This window comes from Mustelus asterias, unplaced genomic scaffold (genome assembly GCF_964213995.1).
Source record: "Mustelus asterias unplaced genomic scaffold, sMusAst1.hap1.1 HAP1_SCAFFOLD_63, whole genome shotgun sequence".
Taxonomy (NCBI): Eukaryota; Metazoa; Chordata; class Chondrichthyes; order Carcharhiniformes; family Triakidae; genus Mustelus; species Mustelus asterias.
In genome coordinates this window covers 1204601-1226450 of record NW_027590128.1, presented here as the reverse complement: position 1 = coordinate 1226450, position 21850 = coordinate 1204601, and the positions used below count along the sequence as shown (strand labels likewise).

General features: G+C 48.9%; 2 protein-coding genes across 5 annotated transcripts in view; one reads left to right on the top strand and one right to left on the bottom strand.

The window, feature by feature from the left end:
- The window catches only part of LOC144483379 (uncharacterized), a 148681-nt gene extending 137755 nt beyond the window's left edge, over positions 1-10926 (top strand). The window contains exons 1-3 of one of the 4 annotated variants that reach the window (XM_078202098.1): positions 5245-5978; positions 6677-7584; positions 9113-10926. In XM_078202098.1, the coding sequence (XP_078058224.1) occupies positions 9916-10590 (675 nt within the window). In that variant the 5' untranslated portion in view covers positions 5245-5978; positions 6677-7584; positions 9113-9915 and the 3' untranslated portion in view covers positions 10591-10926. Of the gene's footprint in view, positions 1-5244; positions 5979-6676; positions 7585-9112 lie in introns of those variants that run through there. The other 3 variants (XM_078202099.1, XM_078202100.1, XM_078202101.1) reach the window with 3 other exon arrangements.
- The window catches only part of LOC144483338 (uncharacterized), a 77062-nt gene extending 55541 nt beyond the window's left edge, over positions 1-21521 (bottom strand). Inside the window, exons 1-3 of the mRNA XM_078202052.1 lie at positions 21397-21521; positions 19246-19750; positions 2193-3046 (exon numbers count right to left, since the gene is read on the bottom strand). Coding sequence (XP_078058178.1) covers positions 2193-3046; positions 19246-19750; positions 21397-21521 — 1484 coding nt within the window. The remainder of the gene's footprint in view (positions 1-2192; positions 3047-19245; positions 19751-21396) is intronic.
- Between the last annotated feature and the right edge of the window lie 329 nt (positions 21522-21850).

Sequence of the window (21850 nt, the reverse complement as noted above, 5' to 3'; positions counted from 1 at the left end):
ATAGAGGGCTTCAAAATTATAAAAGGTTTTGAAAGAATGTTTCCTCTTGTGCAGAAGAGCAAAACTGGAGACCATCAATACAAGACAGTCGCCAAGAAACCCAATAGGAAATCCAAGATAAATTTCTCCACCCAAAGAGTGGTGAGAATATGGAAATCATGACCACAGGGAGTGAAATGAACAGTATCGATGTCTTTCAGGGGAAGCTCAACAAGTATTTGTGTGTGATTTTATAATTCATTCAGGATTTATTTCAAAAAAACTAAGAACAGTAAGGTAACAGGAGATATTTTGAGGCATCTGAGAGTCTGTGTGAGGGTGTCTGTGAGTGTGTGTGTGTGAGGGTGTCTGTGAGTGTGTGTGTGAGGTTGTCTGTGAGTGTGTGTGTGAGGGTGTCTGTGAGTGTGTGTGTGAGGGTGTCTGTGAGTCTGTGTTACTTCTCATTGGTTTCACACCAACCTTCCTCTTTCTGAGCAGACATTCTGGCCCCTGATAAACCCATTGAGTGATTTGAATGGTACAATTCAGAGATTCTTCATCCAGGGTGAAACCACAGGCTGACTGTGTGCTGTGTAAAACCTGACACCTACACAACCTAATCCCACTTCTCCTGGAACAACGTGAAGTGACTACAATTTTCCAGATTGATTTCTTTGCTCTCAATATTATTTCAGATAGTTCATAAATTCCATGAGTACGTTATCCTTTAACACACCTATGGTGTCCAGTTTAAATACTTCCCTCAGTCTGACCAACATATAGCAATGGGATTGTCACTATTACAGGAATCCATTCTGTAAATCTGATTCCTAGGCTCTCTGGAGTAATGCAGTGATCCACACCTTCCCACTCAACACCAATCCATATCCCCATCTGAGTTCCAGATTTTAACATGATTTTTCAAAACACAGGCAGCAGGGTGGCACAGTGATCAGCAACGCCAGGGACCAGAGTTCAATCCTGGGCTTGCGTAGTACAAGTAAGCTTACATTAACACTGCAATGAAGCTACTATGAAAATCCCCTAGTCGCCACACTCGGCGCCAGTTTGGGTACACTGAAGGAGAATTTAGCATGGCCAATGCACCGAACCAGCATGTCTTTCGGACTGTGGGAGGAAACCTGAGCACCCGGAGGAAACCCATGCAGACACGGAGAGAACATGCAAACTCCACACAGTCACCCAAGACCGGAATTGAACCGGATCCCTGGCACTCTGAGGTAGCAGTGCTAACCACTGTGCCACAGCTCTCTGTGTGGAGTTTGCACGTTCTCCCTGTGTCTGCATAGGTTTGCTCAGAGTGCTCCACTTTTTGGAAGGAGTAATTTGACAAGGAAAAATTCAATGAACGGCATGACACTAGTAAGCTCTGTGGAACAAAGGGACCTGGGTGTGATTGTCCATAGATCTCTGAGGACAGAAGTGTATGTTAGTAGGCTGGTGAAAAAGGCATGTAGGACACTTGCCTTTATCAATTGAGGTATAGATTACAAAAGCAAGGAAGTCATGTTGGAGTTGCATAGAACTGTGGTGAGGTCACTGCTGGAATACTGTGTGCAGTTCTGGTCGCCACATTATAAGAAGGATGTGATTGCATTGGAGGGGGTGCAGGGGAGATTCACCAGTGAAGGTGAGTTACAGATGAGAGGGACAGTATCAAAAGGGAGAACCATTGACAATATTAGATAATGTGGGGAAGTTGGGTTATCAGTGGTTTAGAGGGTAAAGGGAGATGAAGGGAGGTCTCATGGACAAGATGAGCAGTGAGAGGGTTTGATGGGAGATAGCAGAAGAATTGGAGAAAGATGTGAGTTCAGTACTTGGAAAAAGGGAAATTTCAGAGAGAGTTTTGTCTAGTGGTCCAGTGGAAGGGAGGGAAGCAGCTGATCAGATTGTCTCAATCTTAGAGAGAAAGAAGCTCCACGAGCTCCTCACACTTGTTGTTGAAGATGAGGATGGAGGAGACGGGACAGAGGCCCTTCAAAAGGAGAACCATTCACAGATTTTTTAAAAAGACAACAGACAATACATTAACACAAAGACGGTGTATTTGAATTTTGTCCAGAATATTCGCCTCTATAACTGGCCTGAAGTTTATTAACATCAGCAGGTGCAGACCACAATGTGACTGACAACAACATCCAATCTCCAGTTATTTATGAACTTGCTGGTGTCTCAGCAATGCGGATGACTGAGTGAATCTCTTCCCACACTTGGAGCAGGTGAATGGTCTCTCCCCGGTGTGAACCCGCTGATGGACAGTGAGATGAGATGATCGCCTGAACCCAGTCCCACAGTGAGAGCATCTGAATGGTTTCTCGTCAGTGTGAACTTGTTGATGGGACACCAGTTCCTGCGAGGTTTTAAAACATTTCCCACACTTCACACACTTAAAGGGTCTCTCATCAGTGTGGCCTCTTTGGTGTGTAATTAGGATGGATGAATTAACAAATCCCTTCCCACACTGGGAGCAGGTGAATGGTCTCTGCCTCGTGTGAACTTGCTGGTGTGTCAGCAGGGTGGATTTGTGAGTGAATCTCTTTCCACACTCAGAGCAGGTGAATCGCTTCTCCCCAGTGTGAACTCGCTGGTGTGTCAGCAGCGTGGATGACTGAGTGAATCCCATCCCACACACAGAGCAGGTGAATGGCCTCTCCCCAGTGTGAATTAGTTTGTGTTTAATCAGGGTGGATGACTGAGTGAATCCCTTCCCACACAAAGAGCAGGTGAATGGCCTCTGCCCAGTGTGTGTGCGCTGGTGATTCTGCAGAGTGGATAACTTAGTGAATCCCTTCCCGCAGTCCGAGCAGGTGAACGGCCTCTCCCCGGTGTGACCACGCCGATGGGTTTCCAGCTGGGATGGGTCATTGAATCCCTTCCCACAGACCCCACATTTCCACGGCTTCTCCCCATCATGACTGCATTTATGTTTGAACAGGCCAGATGATTGGTTGAAGTCTTGTCCACAAACGGAACACGAGTAAGGTTTCTCCCCACTGTGAACGGTGCTTTTTCCTTCCATGTTCAAAATCCGATGATATTCCGGTCACAAAAAATTAGGCGACTCTGTGAGATCCTGATGTGGAATTTGGTTTCAGTTTCCCAACTGCAAATCCTAATCTTCTAAGACACGATGAAATTGATTTAAAACAGAAAAAAAGGGAGTGAGAGAGAACACGCAAAAACAGGTTGTGAAATTGAGCTGAATGAATTTGTGGGGCCGGCATTAAGAAAAAGTGACCATGAAAGCTGCTGGATCGTCATAAAAACCCAACTGATTCACTAATGTGCTTCAGGGAAGGAAACCTGCCGCCTGGTCTGGACTGACACATGAACCAATATCTATCGAAGGGGTGAGAGAGAGGTGGAAGAAGCAGAGGGTGAAGGAGAGGGTTTCTCTACATCTACATCCTGACCAGAACTCTGACAGAATCTCCTAATATCTCAACCTCCACCATTTAGCTGGACCAGGGTAGTAGGTGCATGTGAAGATCATCACCTCCTAGTTCCCCTCCAACTCATACAACATCTTGACTTGTCTGACATCAATTACTGCATGAGCAGAATTTTCCAGCATTTGAATATCGGGAAGACTGGAGTCACTGTCTTCAGTCCCCACTACAAACTTCACCACCCTCACAACTGACTCCACCCTCTCCATGTTAAATATCTGAATAAGTTGTTCACAACCATGGTGTCTTACTTGAGAAGAGTTTTAGACCACATATCCACATCATCACCAAAATCATCTATTTTCATAGAAATCATCATAGAAATCATAGAAACCCTCCAGTGTAGAAACAGGCCATTCGGCCCATCGAGTCTGCACCGACCACAGTCCCACCCAGGCCCTACCCCCATATTCCTACACATTTTACCCACTAATCCCTCTAACCTACACATCTCAGGACGCTAAGGGGCAATTTTAACATGGCCAATCAACCTAACCCGCACATCTTTGGTTCCCCCCACCTCAGTAACATCCCCCAACTCTGCCTTAGCCTCAGTTAATCATAGAATCTCTACAGTGCAGAAGGAGGCCATTTGGCCCATAAAGCCCACACCGCCAACAATCCCACCTCAGCCCTATCCCCATCGCCCCATGTATTTACCCTGCTAAACCCTGACACTATGGGGCAATTTAGCATAGCCAATCAACCTAATCCACACATCTTTGGAGTATGGAAGGAAACCGGAGCACCTGGAGGAAACCCATGCAGACACGGGGAGAATGTGAAGACTCCACACAGACAGTGACCCAAGCTGGGAATCGAACCCGGGTCCCTGGCACTGTGAGGCAGCAGTGCTAACCACTGTGCCACCATGTCGCTGCAGAAACCATCATCCATTCCTGTCTTACCTCTAGACTAAACAATTCCAATACAGTTCCAACCGGCCTCCAACATTAAGCAACCCCCTCCAAACCATCCTAAACTGTCCATATGCTTTCCCACACCAAATCATGTTCACCCATCGCCCCTATGCTTGCTGATCTACAAATGCTTCCTTTTATGAAGCATCGGAATTTTAAAATTCTCATCTTTGTTTTCCTCCATGGTTACAATCATTCCTGTGTCTGTAATCTTCTCCAGCCACACACTCCTCTGAGATCTCAACGATAATCTAATTCCTCTTGAGCATTCTCAGTTTTAATCATTATACCATTACAAATCATCCTTTCAGTTGCACAGGCCACAAGCTCTGCAATCTCTTCTTCAAATCTCTCTGCCTGCCCATCACCTCTGCTTTCTTCAAAACCCACCTCTTTGACCAAACCTTTGGTCACCTGTCCTAATATGGCTCAGTATCAAATATCACTGTACAATATTTGTGAGAAAATGTCTGGGGCTGTTTTATTATGTTAAAGACACAATATGAATATAAATGATTGCAACTGCCCTGATATCGTTGTTCTCATCAGTAAGAAATTGGAAGTGAAAGGGTGAAGCAGTTAGATGGTCAAGTTGTTCACAAGCTTCTTCACGCAGAGAGTTGTGGGAGCGTGGAATGAGCTGCCGGGTAAAGTGGTAAATGCGGGGTCACTTTTAACATTTAAGAAAAACTTGGAACGGGTTCATGGATGAGCTGTAATTTTCTATGGTTCTACAAGTGCAGGTCAGTGGGACTAGGCATAAAATGGTTCGGCACAGACAAGAAGGGCCAAAAGGCCTGTTTCTGAGCTGTAATTTTCTATGGTTCTATGGTTAAGCTGTCAGTGGTAATTCCAAAACATTGCCCCAAACAAAGACGGCGACTGCGCATGCGCCGTGTTGCTCGTGCCCCGATGACGATGGCCCTGATGAACCCGGGTCTGTCACTGGGAGAATGCCGAGGCCCTGCTCTGCGCTGAGGGCCGGGACCATCCTCTGATATCGCCAGGTTCTTTTTAAGAGTTCGCAGTTTACGTAACATGTTTACGTCGCCTCTCCGAACCCCCGCCTGGTCTATCGCGTCCTCCGCCCCGCCATTCCCACCTTTACTGATTGTGGATCCGAGAAAGAATGTCTCCACCGCCATTAACCACACTGCGCATGCTTCACGCAGCCCCGCCCCTCATTCACTCCGATTGGTCGGAGGACCAGCTGCTCCCTCGTGACCGTCCAGCTTCCTCTCTTTCTATTGGCCCGGAGTTGCCGTCAATCAGTCCCCGGGCATTGTGAGGTGTCGGGTGAGAGGTTAGTGTCGGGGGCGGGGTTTACAATGAACATCCTCCACTCTCCCTGTCTACCGCTTCCGGCTTCTCCCCACAAACCATCTCCAACAAAGAGAGAAGGGGACACACTGACCGAGTGACAATGTCACTGCATTAGTAATCCAGAGAGACAGCACAATGTTCTGGGGACAGGGCTTCAAATCCATTCAATTAATACAATCTGCAATTTAAAGTTAGTCTCAGTGAGGGTGACTGAGGTTTCTCTGAGAAAATCTGCACACATTCCATTCTGGGCACAAGATTCAGATTCCTGTTTTGTCACAAGGTATGAATGAAATTATGTTCAGTTTGTTATTTTTGTTAAAATTGGGTTTTTTTTGTTAAATTTGACAAATGGTACAGTGGTTAGCACTGCTGCTTTTCAGCGCCAGGGACCTGGGTTCGTTTCCCGGATTGGGTCTGTGTGGAGTTTGCATGTCCTCCCCGTGTCTGCGTGGGTTTCCTCCGGGTGCTCCGGTTTCCTCCCACAATCTGAAAAATGTGCTGGTTAGGTGCATTGGCCATGCTAAATTCTCTCTCAGTGTACCCGAACAGGCGCTGGAGTGTGGCGACTGGGGGATTTTCATGGTAACTTCATTGCGGTGTTAATGTAAGCCTACTTGTGACTAATAAATGGACTTTAGTTTAAAAGGATCTGGAAAAAATTATCTAAAACTTAAATTGGATATCCAGAGAGTGTGTGGGACGGGAATTTACAGATTTGGGGGAACAAGAGAGGATAAAATGTTCCAGAGAAACTAGAATTGTTTGTTCAGAGTTTCTGTCCTGGACTGACATTTGGTTACATTTGTAAACCCCATTGACAGCATATTAGAAGCTGAGGATTTGTGGAGAAAATATTCAATTAAGGATCAATTCCGGGTCAAAGTCATTTGGGGAATGAAAGTGAAAAATATTCCACCAAATGAGAACTGTCTGTTCTGAATTTCTATCTTGTACTGACATTTTAAACTCCTTTATCAGGTTATTAGAAGCAGAGGATTTGGAGATATGAAATGCAAACCAAACATCTCATCAACATCTGATACTCAATGAATCAGAGTGTGAGTATCATTGGCCTTTGAATGTGGAGGGAAGATTGTTTTAACAAGTTGCATAGCCTTTAAGACATTTCAACATTTGAAGCAGATAGAATCCACGTGTACTGTGTACGAGGCTTGAACTGATCAACCAACCTGGAGAGAAACAAGGATACCAGCACCACAAGGAAACCGTGTAAATGTGGGGATTGTGGAAAGGAATTCAAGTATCCATCCCTGCTGGAAATTCATCGACGCAGTCACACTGGAGAGAAACCATTCACCTGCTCTGTATGTGGGAAGGGATTCACTCAGTCAACCATTCTGCTGAGACACCAGCGATTTCACACGGGGGAGAGACCGTTCCCCTGTTGTGTATGTGGGAAGGGATTCACTCAATCATCTGAGCTTCTGATACACTGGAGAGTTCATACTGGAGAGAAGCCATTCACCTGCTCTGTTTGTGGGAGGGGATTCACTCAGTTATCCCAGCTGCTGACACACCAGCGCGTTCACACTGGGGAGAGGCCATTCACCTGCTCTGTGTGTGAGAAGCGATTCACTAATTCATCAAACCTGCTTACACACCAGCGAGTTCACACTGGCGAGAGACCATTCATTTGTTCCATGTGTGAGAAAGGATTCACAACTTCATCCAACCTTTTGACACACCAGCGAATTCACACCCGGGAGAGGCCATTCACCTGTTCAGTGTGTGCAAGGGGATTCAGTCAGCTAGCCCACCTGCTGACACACCAGCAAGTTCACAAGTGACTAAAGGGTTTGGATTCCACTGATGTTGCTGGGGTTCATTATACCCAGGACTGAACCATGTTCATTGTGACAATTCAGGTTTGTCTCTCTGATGTTACCAACAATAGTTCTGGCTGGAGTTTAAGATTCTAGTTAGTCAGCTGATTGTGTTCCTGGGCCTGCAGCCTCCCTTTAAGAATATGTGTCTGTGATCATTCCCCTGAATTCAGAGAATTCCACCAGCAATCAGTTTGCCACAAATATTGAACTTTTACTTCAATCCTAAATTGATCTTTGGTTCAAACTCGACAATTCAGTGTCTGAGATGTTCCACTGATGAACATCTCCAATTAGAAAGTGCTGATTAATCCTTGCTGACAATTCTTACTGACCTGCACATTACACACAGCGACACCTCCATTATCCACCAGAAAGAAGGGGAATGGGAATTGGTGGAGAATCAAGCGTTCCCAAATGTTACCCCTCCCGTCTGGTACAGAAATCCCCTCGGCTCGGGAATGAAGACAGGTCTAATTGAAATAACAAACTTGTGTATATCTTTTATGAAAAAAGGGCTACAAAATCATCAAATAGGAGAGATTGGTGTCAATCTTATTGAGTAAACAAGTAAACTAAATCAAATTAACTGAGGGGAGGGGATTGGTGTCGGTGACTGTGGAGTTTACATCAATCAGCAGGAGATTGGTGTCAGTCACTGTGGGGGTTTATATCATGATGTGGAGATGCCGGCGTTGGACTGGGGTGAACACAGTAAGAGTTTTAACAACACCAGGTTAAAGTCCAACAGGTTTATTTGGTAGCAAATACCATTAGCTTTCGGAGCGCTGCTCCTTCGTCAGATGGAGTGGAAATGTGCTCTCAAACAGGGCACAGAGACACAAAATCAAGTTACAGAATACTGATTAGAATGCGAATCCCTACAGCCAACCAGATCTTAAAGGTACAGACAATGTGGGTGGAGGGAGCATTAAGCACAGGTTAAAGAGATGTGTATTGTCTCCAGACAGGACAGCCCGCAAGTCCAGGAGGCAAACTGTAGGGGTTACTGATAATGTGACATAAATCCAACATCCCGGTTTAGGCCGTCCTCATGTGTGCGGAACTTGGCTATCAGTTTCTGCTCAGCGACTCGGAGAGTTCACCAGCTGCATGAGGAAAGGGATGAACTGGCTCATCCCATTCAGTGACACAGTCGGACAGTCACACTGAGAAAGGGTTCAGACACTTCCTGTCTCTGAAGGGATTTATTCAGCTTTCCCGCCTGTTAACATCCCAGTTTAAAAACCAAATGATTTCTTGCACAATCAGTTGTGGGATGGAGGAGAGTCAGTGTGTGGACGAGGAAGATTCACAAACACTCCCCTCAGGCTGCAAATCCCAAATCCACATTTTCCCCATTTGGGTTGGCAGCTCTGGGCATTGCCCAGGTGATGGGCCCAGGTTAACAGCTGCCATCCTCATAGGGGGCAATGAGCAGCTGGTCACGTGTGCGCATATTAATCTGACTTTTCACTGCACCTTCGCTCTGACTGAAACACTATAATCTGCACCTTTTCCTTTCCTTCTCCCTTATGTACTCTATGAACGGTATGTTTTGTCTTTACAGGACGCAAGAAACAATACTTTTCACATGTGACAAAAAATCAAATCAATGTGTCATCAACCTGGGCTAGGAACCGGGAGAAGGGAACATAGAACATAGAACAGTACAACACAGAACAGGCCCTTCGGCCCACGATGTTGTGCCGAGCTTAATCTGAAACCAAGAATGTTGTGAATTTCCCAGAATTGTTACAGCACAGAAAGAGGCCATTTGGCCCATGTGTCTGTGCTGACTCTTGGAATGAGCAATTCATGGAGAGCTATTCCCCTGTCTCCTCCCTGCAACTCAGTTCATTTGTCCCCTTCAGATAACCAAATTCAGAGTTTGTATCCTGGACTGACAGTGATGGATTTTGGAAACTCCTTTTACAGGGGGCGAGAAGGGGAGGATTTACATATAGCAAACTCAACCCAAGAGAAATATTTGTTCGGAATGTTCTCCTGTCCTTACGTTGACAGCTTTTTTACACACCTTTTTCTACAGGAAGTTGCAGTCGGAAAACACGTCAATATCTGACAAATTCACTCGATTCATCAGGATCTGAATATCTTTGACCTTTGAATGTGGAAGGAGAAACGTTTGTTCTGTCTGTGGGAAAAGATTTCAAACATCAGTGTGACTGGAAAAATACACACACCCGAGTGAGAGTGTTCCAGTGAACTGACTGTGGAAAGAGCTTTAACCAGTCACACAGCCTGAAAAACCATCGCACCATTCACAGTGGGGAGAGATTGTACACGTGTTCTGTAGGTAAACAAGAATCAAAGTGATCATCCATCTTGAAGAGACACAAAGACATCTTAACCATGGATAAACCGTGGGAATGTAGGGACTGTGGGGAGGGATTCTGTTACCCATCCACACTGCAAATTCATCAACGCAGCCACACTGGGGAGAGACCATTCACTTGCTCTCAGTGTGGGAAGGGATTCACAAATTCATCTGACTTTCTGGCACACCAGCGAATTCACACAGGGGAGAGACCATTTATCTGCTCTGAGTGTGGAAAGGGATACACTCGGTCATCCCACCTGCTGATACACAAGCGAGTTCACACAGGGGAGAGACCGTTCACCTGCTCTGTTTGTGGGAAATGTTTTACAAATTCATCTGATCTTCTGACACACCAGCAAGCTCACACTGGGGCGAGACCATTCACCTGCTCCATCTGTCGTAAGAGATTCACTCGGTCAACACTCCTCACTGCACACCAACTTGTTCACACTAACAATAGACCTTTTAAATGTTCTGATTGTGAGAAGAGCTTTAAAAGCAGGTGTGAAGTGCTGTCACACCAACGTACACACACTGGGGAGAGGCCATTCACCTGCTCCGAATGTGGGAAGAGATTCACCAATTCATCCAACTTTCTGAGACACCAGCGAGTTCACACTGGGGAGAGGTTGTTTACCTGCTGTGTGTGTGGGAAGGGGTTTGCTCAGTCAAACAACCTGGTTAGACACCAGCGTGTTCACAAGTGACTCAAGGAGTTGGATTCTGTCGTTATTGCTGCTGTTAATCACATTCGGGACTAAACCATGTCCATTCTGACTGTTGTGTTTTTTCTGCTGATAATAATTGAACTGAAGTTTAATATTCTGGATATATCTCACATTAATTAACTTTGGTTTAAACACATTGTTGTAGATTTTGTTTTTCCCACCTAAGTGTTTAACATCACCTGTCTGGACCTCAAGGACAATCCAGGGGAAGATCATACAGCAGGAACAGAACTTCAGCCTGGACACAGTCCAGGAGTATAATGACCATCAACATCTTGTCCCTGTTGAATAAAATCAAACATAGCGTTTATCTTCCTTCGAGTTATCTGACTTTTTCATTTTGTACATTGCACACTGATCCCCGTGGTAACATAGATATTATGTTCCTTCTTCATTTCAACCCAGAACATCATATGGACCTTTACAATTAACTTCTCAGTCCCACTTATTTCATCAATGCTTTCAACTTTAAATGTTCAATAGGTGATGAAGTAATGTAATGTTCTTGGTGGTTCATGGGCAGTACCGATCTTCTTTACTGCCTGTAGCAGGGAGGGTGCTATGGTTTGTTGGAGTTTTTGTAGAAACTGGTCATGAGTCTATTGTGTAGCAATGGGGAGTGGGACCCTCGTGGAAAGCACAATCTGGATTGGCCGACCAACCATGAACTGAAATGGGCTGTGAACAGGGTTTTGAAAAGGAGGGATATGAATGGTCATTTCGACACCAGACGAGGCAGTGATCCAGTCATTGACCCTGAACAGATCATCAGTTCCCTTCTTGACAGCTTTTTTCAGTATTGTTTCTCCAGAGTCATCTAGGATGTGCAGAATTATTGAATTAAGCACTAAATGAGACTCTGTGTGCTTAAGTACCAAATGAACCCTTAATGTCTGGACAATTGAATTTGATTTGATTTATTATTGTCACATGTATCAACATACCGTGAAAAGTATTGTTTCTTGCGCGCTGTGCAGACAAAACATACCGTTCATAGAGAAGGAAATGAGAGAGTGCAAAATGTCGTGTTACAGTCATAGCTAGGGTGCAGAGAAAGATCAACTTAATGCAAGTAAGTCCATTCAAAAGTCTGACAGCAGCAGGGAAGAAGCTGTTCTTGAGTCGGTTGGTACGTGACCTCAGACTTTTGTATCTTTTTCCTGATGGAAGAAGGTGGAAGAGAGAATGTCCAGGGTGCTTGGGGTCCTTCATTATGCTGGCTGCTTTGCCAAGGCAGCGGGAAGTGTGTAGATGGAGTCAATGGATGGGAGGCTGGTTTGAGTGATGGATTGGGCTACATTCACAACCTCTTGTAGTTCATTGCAGTCTTGGGCAGAGCAGGAGCCATCCCAAGCTATGATACAACTAGAAAGAATGCTTTCTATGGTGCATCTGTAAATGTTGATGAGAGTCATAGCTGACATGCCAAATTTCCTCAGTCTTTTGAGAAAGTAGAGGCATTGGTTGGCTTTCTTAACTATAGGAGCAAGTGTGTTCAAGAACTATCAACTGGAAAACTCATGTACTCTGGCACGAGAAAGAAACTGTTGATTCTGGAATCGAAGCCAGTCAGGGTATGGTCAGGGGCGGAGTGGTGAGTGGAGGGATGTTAATGTGCAGTTGGAAAAGTTTAGAAACCTTTGCTTATTTGCAGAGCAGAGTAGGGGTTTAAATCACTTTGAGAAATGAAACATAGATCATCTATTCAGAAGAATTAATGTACCTCAATTGGGGAGCAAAATTATTGCATAGGCCCGGTTTCACTGTGCAATGGCGCTGTAGATACCCAGCATTCGCTGCGGGTGTGAAAGTGCCCAATTCAGTCCACAGAAGGCCAGTGCGCAGTCGTGGTGCTGTATCTGGAGCATGCGCAGTGTCACTTTGCTCGGAGCCCTGCGAGTGTGGGAGACGCTTCTTTCAGCGGGTGAGAGTCGGTCGGGCGGAGAGAGGAATGGAGCCGGGAGCCGGGAGTCGGGGTGGGGGGGGGGGGGGGGGAGGAATGGAGCCGGGAGTCGGGGTGGGGGGGGGGCGGAATGGAGCCGGGAGTCGGGGTGGGGACGGGGGAGGAATGGAGCCGGGAGTCGGGGTGGGGACGGGGGAGGAATGGAGCTGGGAGTCGGGGTGGGGAGGGAGGAATGGAGCTGGGAGTCGGGGTGGGGAGGGGGGAGGAATGGAGCTGGGAGTCGGGGAGGAGAGGGGCGGAATGGAGCCGGGAGTCGGGGTGGGGACGGGGGAGGAATGGAGCTGGGAGTCGGGGTGGGGACGGGGGAGGAATGGAGCTGGGAGTCGGGGTGGGGAGGGGGGAGGAATGGAGTCGGGGTGGGGACGGGGGAATGGAGCCGGGAGTCGAGGTGGGGAGGGAGGAATGGAGCCGGGAGTCGGGGTGGGGAGGGGGGAGGAATGGAGCTGGGAGTCGGGGAGGAGAGGGGCGGAATGGAGCCGGGAGTCGGGGTGGGGACGGGGGAGGAATGGAGCTGGGAGTCGGGGTGGGGACGGGGGAGGAATGGAGCTGGGAGTCGGGGTGGGGAGGGGGGAGGAATGGAGCCGGGAGTCGGGGAGGGGAGGGGCGGAATGGAGCCGGGAGTCGGGGTGGGGAGGGAGGAATGGAGCCGGGAGTCGGGATGGGGAGGGAGGAATGGAGCCCGGATTCGGGGTGGGGTGGGGGGAGGAATGGAGCTGGGAGTCGGGGTGGGGAGGGGGGAGGAATGGAGCCGGGAGTCGGGGAGGGGAGGGGCGGAATGGAGCCGGGAGTCGGGGTGGGGAGGGAGGAATGGAGTCGGGGTGGGGAGGGAGGAATGGAGCCGGGAGTCGGGATGTGGAGGGAGGAATGGAGCCCGGAGTCGGGGTGGGGGGGGGGGAGGAATGGAGCCCGGAGTCGGGGTGGGGGGGGGGAGGAATGGAGTCGGGAGTCGGGGTGGGGAGGGGGGAATGGAGCGGGGAGTCGGGGTGGGGGGGGGGGAGGAATGGAGCGGGGAGTCGGGGTGGGGAGGGAGGAATGGAGCGGGGAGTCGGGGTGGGGGGGGGAGGAATGGAGCCGGGAGTCGGGGTGGGGAGGGAGGAATGGAGTCGGGGTGGGGAGGGAGGAATGGAGCCGGGAGTCAGGATGGGGAGGGAGGAATGGAGCCCGGAGTCGGGGTGGGGGGGGGGGAGGAATGGAGCCCGGAGTCGGGGTGGGGGGGCGGGGAGGAATGGAGTCGGGGTGGGGAGGGGGGGTGGGGGGGAGGAATGGAGCGGGGAGTCGGGGTGGGGAGGGGGGAGGAATGGAGCCGGGAGTCGGGGAGGGGAGGGGCGGAATGGAGCCGGGAGTCGGGGTGGGGAGGGAGGAATGGAGTCGGGGTGGGGAGGGGCGGAATGGAGCCGGGAGTCGGGGTGGGGAGGGAGGAATGGAGCCGGGAGTCGGGATGGGGAGGGAGGAATGGAGCCCGGAGTCGGGGTGGGGGGGGGGGGGGAGGAATGGAGCCCGGAGTCGGGGTGGGGGGGGGGGGGGGGAGGAATGGAGTCGGGGTGGGGAGGGGGGGTGGGGGGGAGGAATGGAGCGGGGAGTCGGGGTGGGGAGGGGGGAGGAATGGAGCCGGGAGTCGGGGAGGGGAGGGGCGGAATGGAGCCGGGAGTCGGGGTGGGGAGGGAGGAATGGAGTCGGGGTGGGGAGGGGCGGAATGGAGCCGGGAGTCGGGGTGGGGAGGGAGGAATGGAGCCGGGAGTCGGGATGGGGAGGGAGGAATGGAGCCCGGAGTCGGGGTGGGGGGGGGGGGGAGGAATGGAGCCCGGAGTCGGGGTGGGGGAGGGGGGGAGGAATGGAGCCGGGAGTCGGGGTGGGGAGGGAGGAATGGAGTCGGGGTGGGGAGGGTGGAATGGAGTCGGGGTGGGGAGGGAGGAATGGAGCCGGGAGTCGGGGTGGGGAGGGGGGAATGGAGCCGGGAGTCGGGGTGGGGAGGGAGGAATGGAGCCGGGAGTCGGGGTGGGGAGGGGGGAATGGAGCCGGGAGTCGGGGTGGGGAGGGAGGAATGGAGCCGGGAGTCGGGGTGGGGAGGGGGGAATGGAGTCGGGGTGGGGGGGGAGGAATGGAGCGGGGAGTCGGGGTGGGGAGGGGGGAATGGAGCCGGGAGTCGGGGTGGGGAGGGAGGAATGGAGCGGGGAGTCGGGGTGGGGAGTGGGGAATGGAGCCGGGAGTCGGGGTGGGGAGGGGGGAATGGAGCCGGGAGTCGGGGTGGGGAGGGGGGAATGGAGCCGGGAGTCGGGGTGGGGAGGGGGGAATGGAGCCGGGAGTCGGGGTGGGGAGGGAGGAATGGAGCCGGGAGTCGGGGTGGGGAGGGAGGAATGGAGTCGGGGTGGGGAGAGAGCGGAAGCTTCACAAACACCTGCTGGAGGCCGCAAGGCACCATAATGACCCCGTGGGCCCGTGACTTCCGTGCTGTGGCTTTTACCCAGGAACCCGCCAGAATATCAGCCGCCATCTTGTTCCAGCGGGGATTAGAATCATAGAATCCTGCAGTGCAGAAAGAGGCCATTCAGCCCATCGAGTCTGCACCGACCACAATCCCACCCAGGGCCTATCCCCATAACCACATGCATTTACCCTAGCTAGCCCCCCTGACACTGAGGGGCAATCTAGCATAGCCAATCCACCTAATCCGCACAGAGAATCCCTACAAGTGCAGAAAGAGGCCATTCAGCCCATCAAGTCTACACCGACCACAATCCCACTCAGGCCCTATCCTCATAACACCATGCATTTACCCCTGACACGAAGGGGCAATTTGGCATGGCCAATCCACCTAACCCGTACATCTTTGGAGGAAACCGGAGCACCCGGAGGAAACCCACACAGACACAGGGAGAACGTGCAAACTCCACACAGACAGTGACCCAAGCGGGGAATCGAACCCGGGCCCCTGGCGCTGTGAGGCAGCAGTGCCAGGGACTTGGATTGAAAGGCATATGCGGTTATCTCTGTGACGCAACAGTGTGGCCGGGGCTTCATGGTCCCGGTGACCAGGAGAGAAAATCTTTATATCCAGCATGTCCTTTTCCATGCAATCATGGAATGATTAAAGGACATAAGGAGACCATTTAAGCCATCATCCCATCCTGGCTCTCTGCAGGAACAGTCAGTGAGTCCTACACCCTCACTCTTTCCTCACACCTCAGAATTTCTTTTTTCTCTTCAGCAACTTGTTAAATTCAATTTGATTTTTGCATCAGTATGAACTGGAGTTGAGATGAAGGGGAAGCTGCTGGGTTTAACCCCAAGGACTTTTGGAACTCAGTTGGGCCCAGAAGTTTCCAATGTGAAATTGCCTCGGGAGGTAGATTCCAGGGAGATTAGCTTGTTCAATGGACAATGTGAGTACAACGTCAAAGATTACTGTTTCAGAACAAGTTTTTCTGTCGCTGTTTTAAATCTATTTTACATATCATAGAAACCCTACAGTGCAGAAGGAGGCCATTCGGCCCATCGAGTCTGCACCGACCACAATCCCACCCAGGCCCTACCCCCACATATTTACCCGCTAATCCCTCTAACCTACACATCCCAGGACTCTAATGGGCAATTTATAACCTGGCCAATCAACCTAACCCGCACATCTTTGGACTGTGGGAGGAAACCGGAGCACCCGGAGGAAACCCACGCAGACACGAGGAGAATGTGCAAACTCCACACAGACAGTGACCCGAGCCGGGAATCGAACCCGGGATCCTGAAGCTGTGAAGCAGCAGTGCTAACCACTGTGCTACCGTGCCGCCGATTTTTGTCGCATTTATTGTTGGGATTTGTGGGTCACTAACAAGACCAACAGCAAATATTCTCCATCCCCAGTTACCTGTGGAGAAGATGATGCTTGACTTTCTTGAACCGCCGCAGTCAGTGTGGTGAAGCTGCTCCCACAATGCTGTCAGGGAAAAGGTAACATGGTTTTCATCTGTGATTCTGAAGGAACAGTGATGTATTAACTTAGTGCCTTTAATGTGATAGAACATTTCAAAGCATTTCATAGAAGTGTTTCAGAAATATCAAGCGACCAAAGGAGATATTTGGGAAGGTGACCTGAAGCTTGATCAAAGAGGGAGGTTTTAAGGAGTATCTCAAAGGAGGAAAGTGGGGTCGAGAGATGGAGAGCTTAAAAGGAAATTCCAGAGCTTGGAGTGGAGGCAAGAAAGAATGGTCAGCTTTGGTGGAGTGATTAAAATCAGGAATGCTGAAGATGCTGCAATTCGATGAACACGGAGGTTTGGAGGGTTCTGTGGTGAAGGAGATCACAGAGATAGCAGTAATTGCAACTGTGAATAGATTTCAAAAATATAATGAAAATATTGCTGTTTCTTAAACAGAAACCTTTGTCGGTAAGTGAGCACAGGAGTGTAACAGGTGATGTGATGTGAGTCAGAACATGGGCAGCAGGGTGTACGATCATCTGGAGAATATGAGGAGCATGGATGTGGAGGATTGGAGTGGGGTGCATTTGGATAATAAAGTCTGGAGGTAAGAATGGAATGGGTGAGAGTTTCAGGAGCAGATGAGCTCGGGCTGGGGTGGAATCGGCCAATGTTCCTGAAGTGGAAATAGTTGGTCTGGGTGATGATGTGGTTGGAGTAAAACCACACAGGTTGTGAACAGTCTGGTTCTGCTTTAGTGTTTCTCAGAAGAGGAATGTAGTCAGTGGCTGGAGAGTGGAGTTTTTTTCCGACTCATCTTCCCAATATTTAATTGGATGACATTTCTGTTTATCCAGTACTGGGTGTCAGACAGTGTCAGGATGGTGTGTGACTTTTTAAAGTTTTTTTTATAGTTTAAAGTTTATTTATTAGTGTCACAAGTAGGCTTACATTAACACTGCAATGCAGTTACTGTGAAAATCCCCTAGTCGCCACACTCCGGTGCCTGTTCGGGTACACTGAGGGAGAATTTAGCACAGCCAATGCACCTAACCATCACATCTTACAGACTGTGGGAGAAGCTACGGCATCTCCTCCAGAGCCTTCAACATGTTATTGATGAAGACGAACATCTCGCCAAGGCCATCTCCACACCCCCATTTCTTGCCTTCAAACAACCGCACAACCTCAAACAGTCCATTATCCACAGCAAACTACCCAGCGTTCAGGAGAACAGTGACCACGACACCACACAACCCTGCCACAGCAACCTCTGCAAGACGTGCTGGATCATCGACACAGATGCCATCATCTCACCTGAGAACACCATCCACTGGGTACATGGTACGTACTCTTGCAACTCGACCAACGTTGTCTACCTGATACGCTGCAGGAAAGGATGTCCCAAGGCATGATACATTGGGGAGACCATGCAGACACTGCAACAATGGATGAATGAACACCGCTCGACAATCACCAGGTAAGACTGTTCTCTTCCTGTTGGGGAGCACTTCAGCGGTCACGGGCATTCAGCCTCTGATATTCGGGTAAGCGTTCTCCAAGGCTGCCTTCACGACACACGACAGCGCAGAGTCGCTGAGCAGAAACTGATGGCCAAGTTCTGCACACATGACGATGGCCTCAACCAGGATATTGGGTTCATGTCACACTATTTGTAACCCCCACAGCCTGCCTGGACCTGCAGAGTTTCACTGGCTGTCCTGTCTGGAAACAATACACATCTTTTTAGCCTGTCTTGGTGCTCTCTCCACTCACATTGTTTGTACCTTTAAGACTTGATTAGCTGTAAGTATTCGCATTCCAACCATTATTCTGTAAATTGAGTTTGTGTCTTTGTGCCCTGTTTGTGAACAGAATTCCCACTCACCTGACGAAGGAGCAGCGCTCCGAAAGCTTGTGGCTTTTGCTACCAAATAAACCTGTTGGACTTTAACCTGGTGTTGTTAAACTTCTTAGAGTATTCATTACAGCAGGGACCAGAGTCTGAGGACATAAACCGCTGAGTTTGCTTTCAGACTAATTCCTTCAAAATCTGACAAGTTTGAGTTTATTTATTATCATCACAAGTAGGCTTATATTAACACTGCATTGAAGTTCTGTGAAAATCCCCAAGTCACCACACTCCAGCGCCTGTTCGGGTACACTGAGGGAGAATTTAGCATGGCCAATGTACCCAATCAGCACATCTCTTGGGCTGTGGGAGGAAACTGGAGCACCCAGAGAAAACCCACGCAGACACGGGGAGAACATGTAGACACCGCACAGTGACTGAACAGCTCGCCTATCAAATAGATCCAGCCTGGGTGGATTAGCCATGGGAAATGTGTGGGTTTATGGAGATAGGGCGGGGGAGAGGGGCTCAGTAAGATACTCGATCAGAGAGTTGTTGCAGACTTGATGGGCCTATTAACCTCTTCTATGCTGTAGGGATTCTCTGACTCTTCTATGATAAAGATGAGATTACCAAAATTCAAATGAGAAAACAGATTTTAGAACTGCAGGATTGAACTGTGATCTGTTTATTGTTCATCTTTAGTTCAATACAGTTTGAGTGATTTAAATTTAAAACAAAGTATGCAGGTGTGATGATTTATTGACACATGAATGTGAGATGCTGTGGGGCTCACCCCAAGTCCAACAGGGCCAATTTACATCAAAAATAAACTCTATCAGAAACATAATTCAGTCTGGGATGTGATTAACAGCAGCAATAATAGCAGAATCACACCCCTGTGATCACTGGTGAACTCGCTGGTGTCTCACCAGGTTGTATGACTGGGTGAATCCCTTTCCACACATTGAACAAGTGAACGGCTTCTCCTCACTGTGAACTTGTTGGTGTCTCAGCAGAGTGGATGACCGGGTGAATCCTTTCCCACACTCAGTGCAGGTGAACGGTTTGTCCTCAGAGTGATTTCGCTGGTGTGCGAGCAGAAGTTTTCTGCTTTTAAAGCTCTTCTCACAGTCAGAACATCTGAACGGTCTCTCATTTGTGTGAACAACTTGGTGTGAAGTGAGAGAGGATAAACAAGTGAATCTCTTCCCACACACAGGGCAGGTGACCGGCCTCTCCCCAGTGTGAATTCGCTGGTGTACAGTGAGGTCGCCTGATCGCAGGAAGCCAATCCCGCAGTGAGAACATGTGAATGGTCTCTCATCAGAGTGAACATGTTGATGGTGATGCAGTTCCTCAGAACTTTTATAGCCCTTCCCGCAGTCTGGACATTTAACCGGTCTCTTTTCACTGTGAGGGAAGAATTAGAGGACGAGAGAAAGGCAGCTAGATATATAAAGATGGATAGTCAGTGGTTCTGGATATTTAAATAGGAAAAGTGTTGACAAAGTGAATGTTTGTCCTATAGAAAGTGAGTTTTAGCCATTAATAATGGAAAGTAAGGAGATGGCAGATGAATTCAACAGGTGCATGGTGTTATGGGCAATGCATTAACATGGGCAGCATGGTAGCACAGTGCTTAACACTGCTGCCTCACAGCTCCAGGGACCTGGGTTTGATTCCCAGCTTGGGTCACTGTCTGTGTGGAGTTTGCACATTCTCCTCGTGTCTGCGTGGGTTTCCTCCCACCATCCAAAGATCCGCGGGCTAGGTTGATTGGCCATGCTAAATTGTCCCTTAGTGTTCTGGGATACGTAGGTTAGAGGGATTAGTGGGGAGAATATGTAGGGTTGCGGGGATAGGGCCTGGGTGGTATTGTTGTCGGTGCAGACTCGATAGGCCAAATGGCCTCCTTCTGCATGATAGGGGTTCTATGATTCTATGAACAGCGAGATTATGTTGCAGCTGTGCAAGGTGCTGGTCAGGCCACACCTGGAGTACTGCGTACAGTTTTGGTCTCCTTACTTGAGAAAGGATATACTGGCATTGGAAGGGATGCAGAGAAGATTCACTAGGTTGGTTTATGAGGAGAGCCTAAGTAGACTGGGACTATACTCATTGGAATTCAGAAGAATTCCAATTCGTGGGTGGCATGATTCCAGAGTGGTTAGCACTGCTGCCTCATAGCGCCAGGGACCTGGGGTTGATTCCAGGCTTGGGCCACTGTCTGTGTGGAGTTTGCACATTCTCCCTGTGTCTGTTTCCTCTGGATGCTCCGGTTTCTTCCCACAGTCTGAAAGATGTGCTGGTTAGGTGCATTGACCGAACGGGCGCGAGAGTGTGGCGACTAGGGGAATTTCACAGTAATGTCATTGATGTTAATTAAGCCTGACTTGTGACTAATCAATAAACTTTAACTTTGAATGAGGGGAGATCTTACAGAAACATACAAGATTCTGAAGGGAATAGATAAGATAGAAGCAGGAGGTTGTTTCCACTGGCAGGTGAAACTAGAACTAGGGGGCATGGCAAAATAAAGGGGAGCAGATTTAGGACTGAGTTGAAGAGGAACTTCTTCACCCAAAGGTGAATTCCCTGCCCAGTGGAGCAGTTGAGGCTACCTCATTGAATGTTTTTAAGGCAAGGATGAATAGTTTTTTGAACAGTAAAGGAATTAAGGGTTATGGTGAGCAGCTGGCACCTCAATCTTTTGACCATTTATATCAATGATTTAGAAGGAACTGAAGGCATGATTGTTAAATTTGTTGATGACACAAAGATAGGTAGAGAAATAAGTTGTGAAGAGGATGCAAGGGGGCCACAAAGAGACATAGACAGGTTAAGCAAGTGGGCAAAGAACTGGCAAATGTAGTATAATGTTGACAAATGTGCAGGGCAGCACAGTGGTTAGCACTGCTGCCTCACAGTGCCATTCCCATCCTGGATCTACTGGTTACTGTTTTAACCACGGTCTAGAGCAGGTCCAGGAGAAGATCCTCCCACTCACCCACCCCCTCCACACTTTACAGCCTCCTGGACTCACCATTCAGTCCAACAGTTTCAGAGAGTGAACTCTCAGCCCGTTCTGTTTCTTTCTCTTTGATTGTTTCATTTTTCCTTCTTTCAGTCGGCAGCCCCCCTGCTCCAGACACAGCTCCTGTTTCTCTCGCTCCATCTCCATTGGCTCTGGGGTGATTCACATTTCTCTCATTCAATCTCTCCTGTCTTCCACCCTCTCACAGACCTTCCTTTAGTCCCTGTCCCACCCGCCCCTTTCTCCAAACCTGTTACATTTCTAACTTTCCCCAGTTCACAGGAAAGGTCAGACCTGAAATGTTAACTCTGTTTCTCTCTCTGCACAGATGCTGCTGAACCTGCTGAGTTTTATTCCAGCATTTTAGGCTTTTAAAGATTTCAGAGTCACTGAAGAGTTTTGGTGCAGAAGGAGGCCATTTGGCCCATCATGTCTGCACCAGCTCTCCGAATGCATAACTCAACTAGTTCCATTCT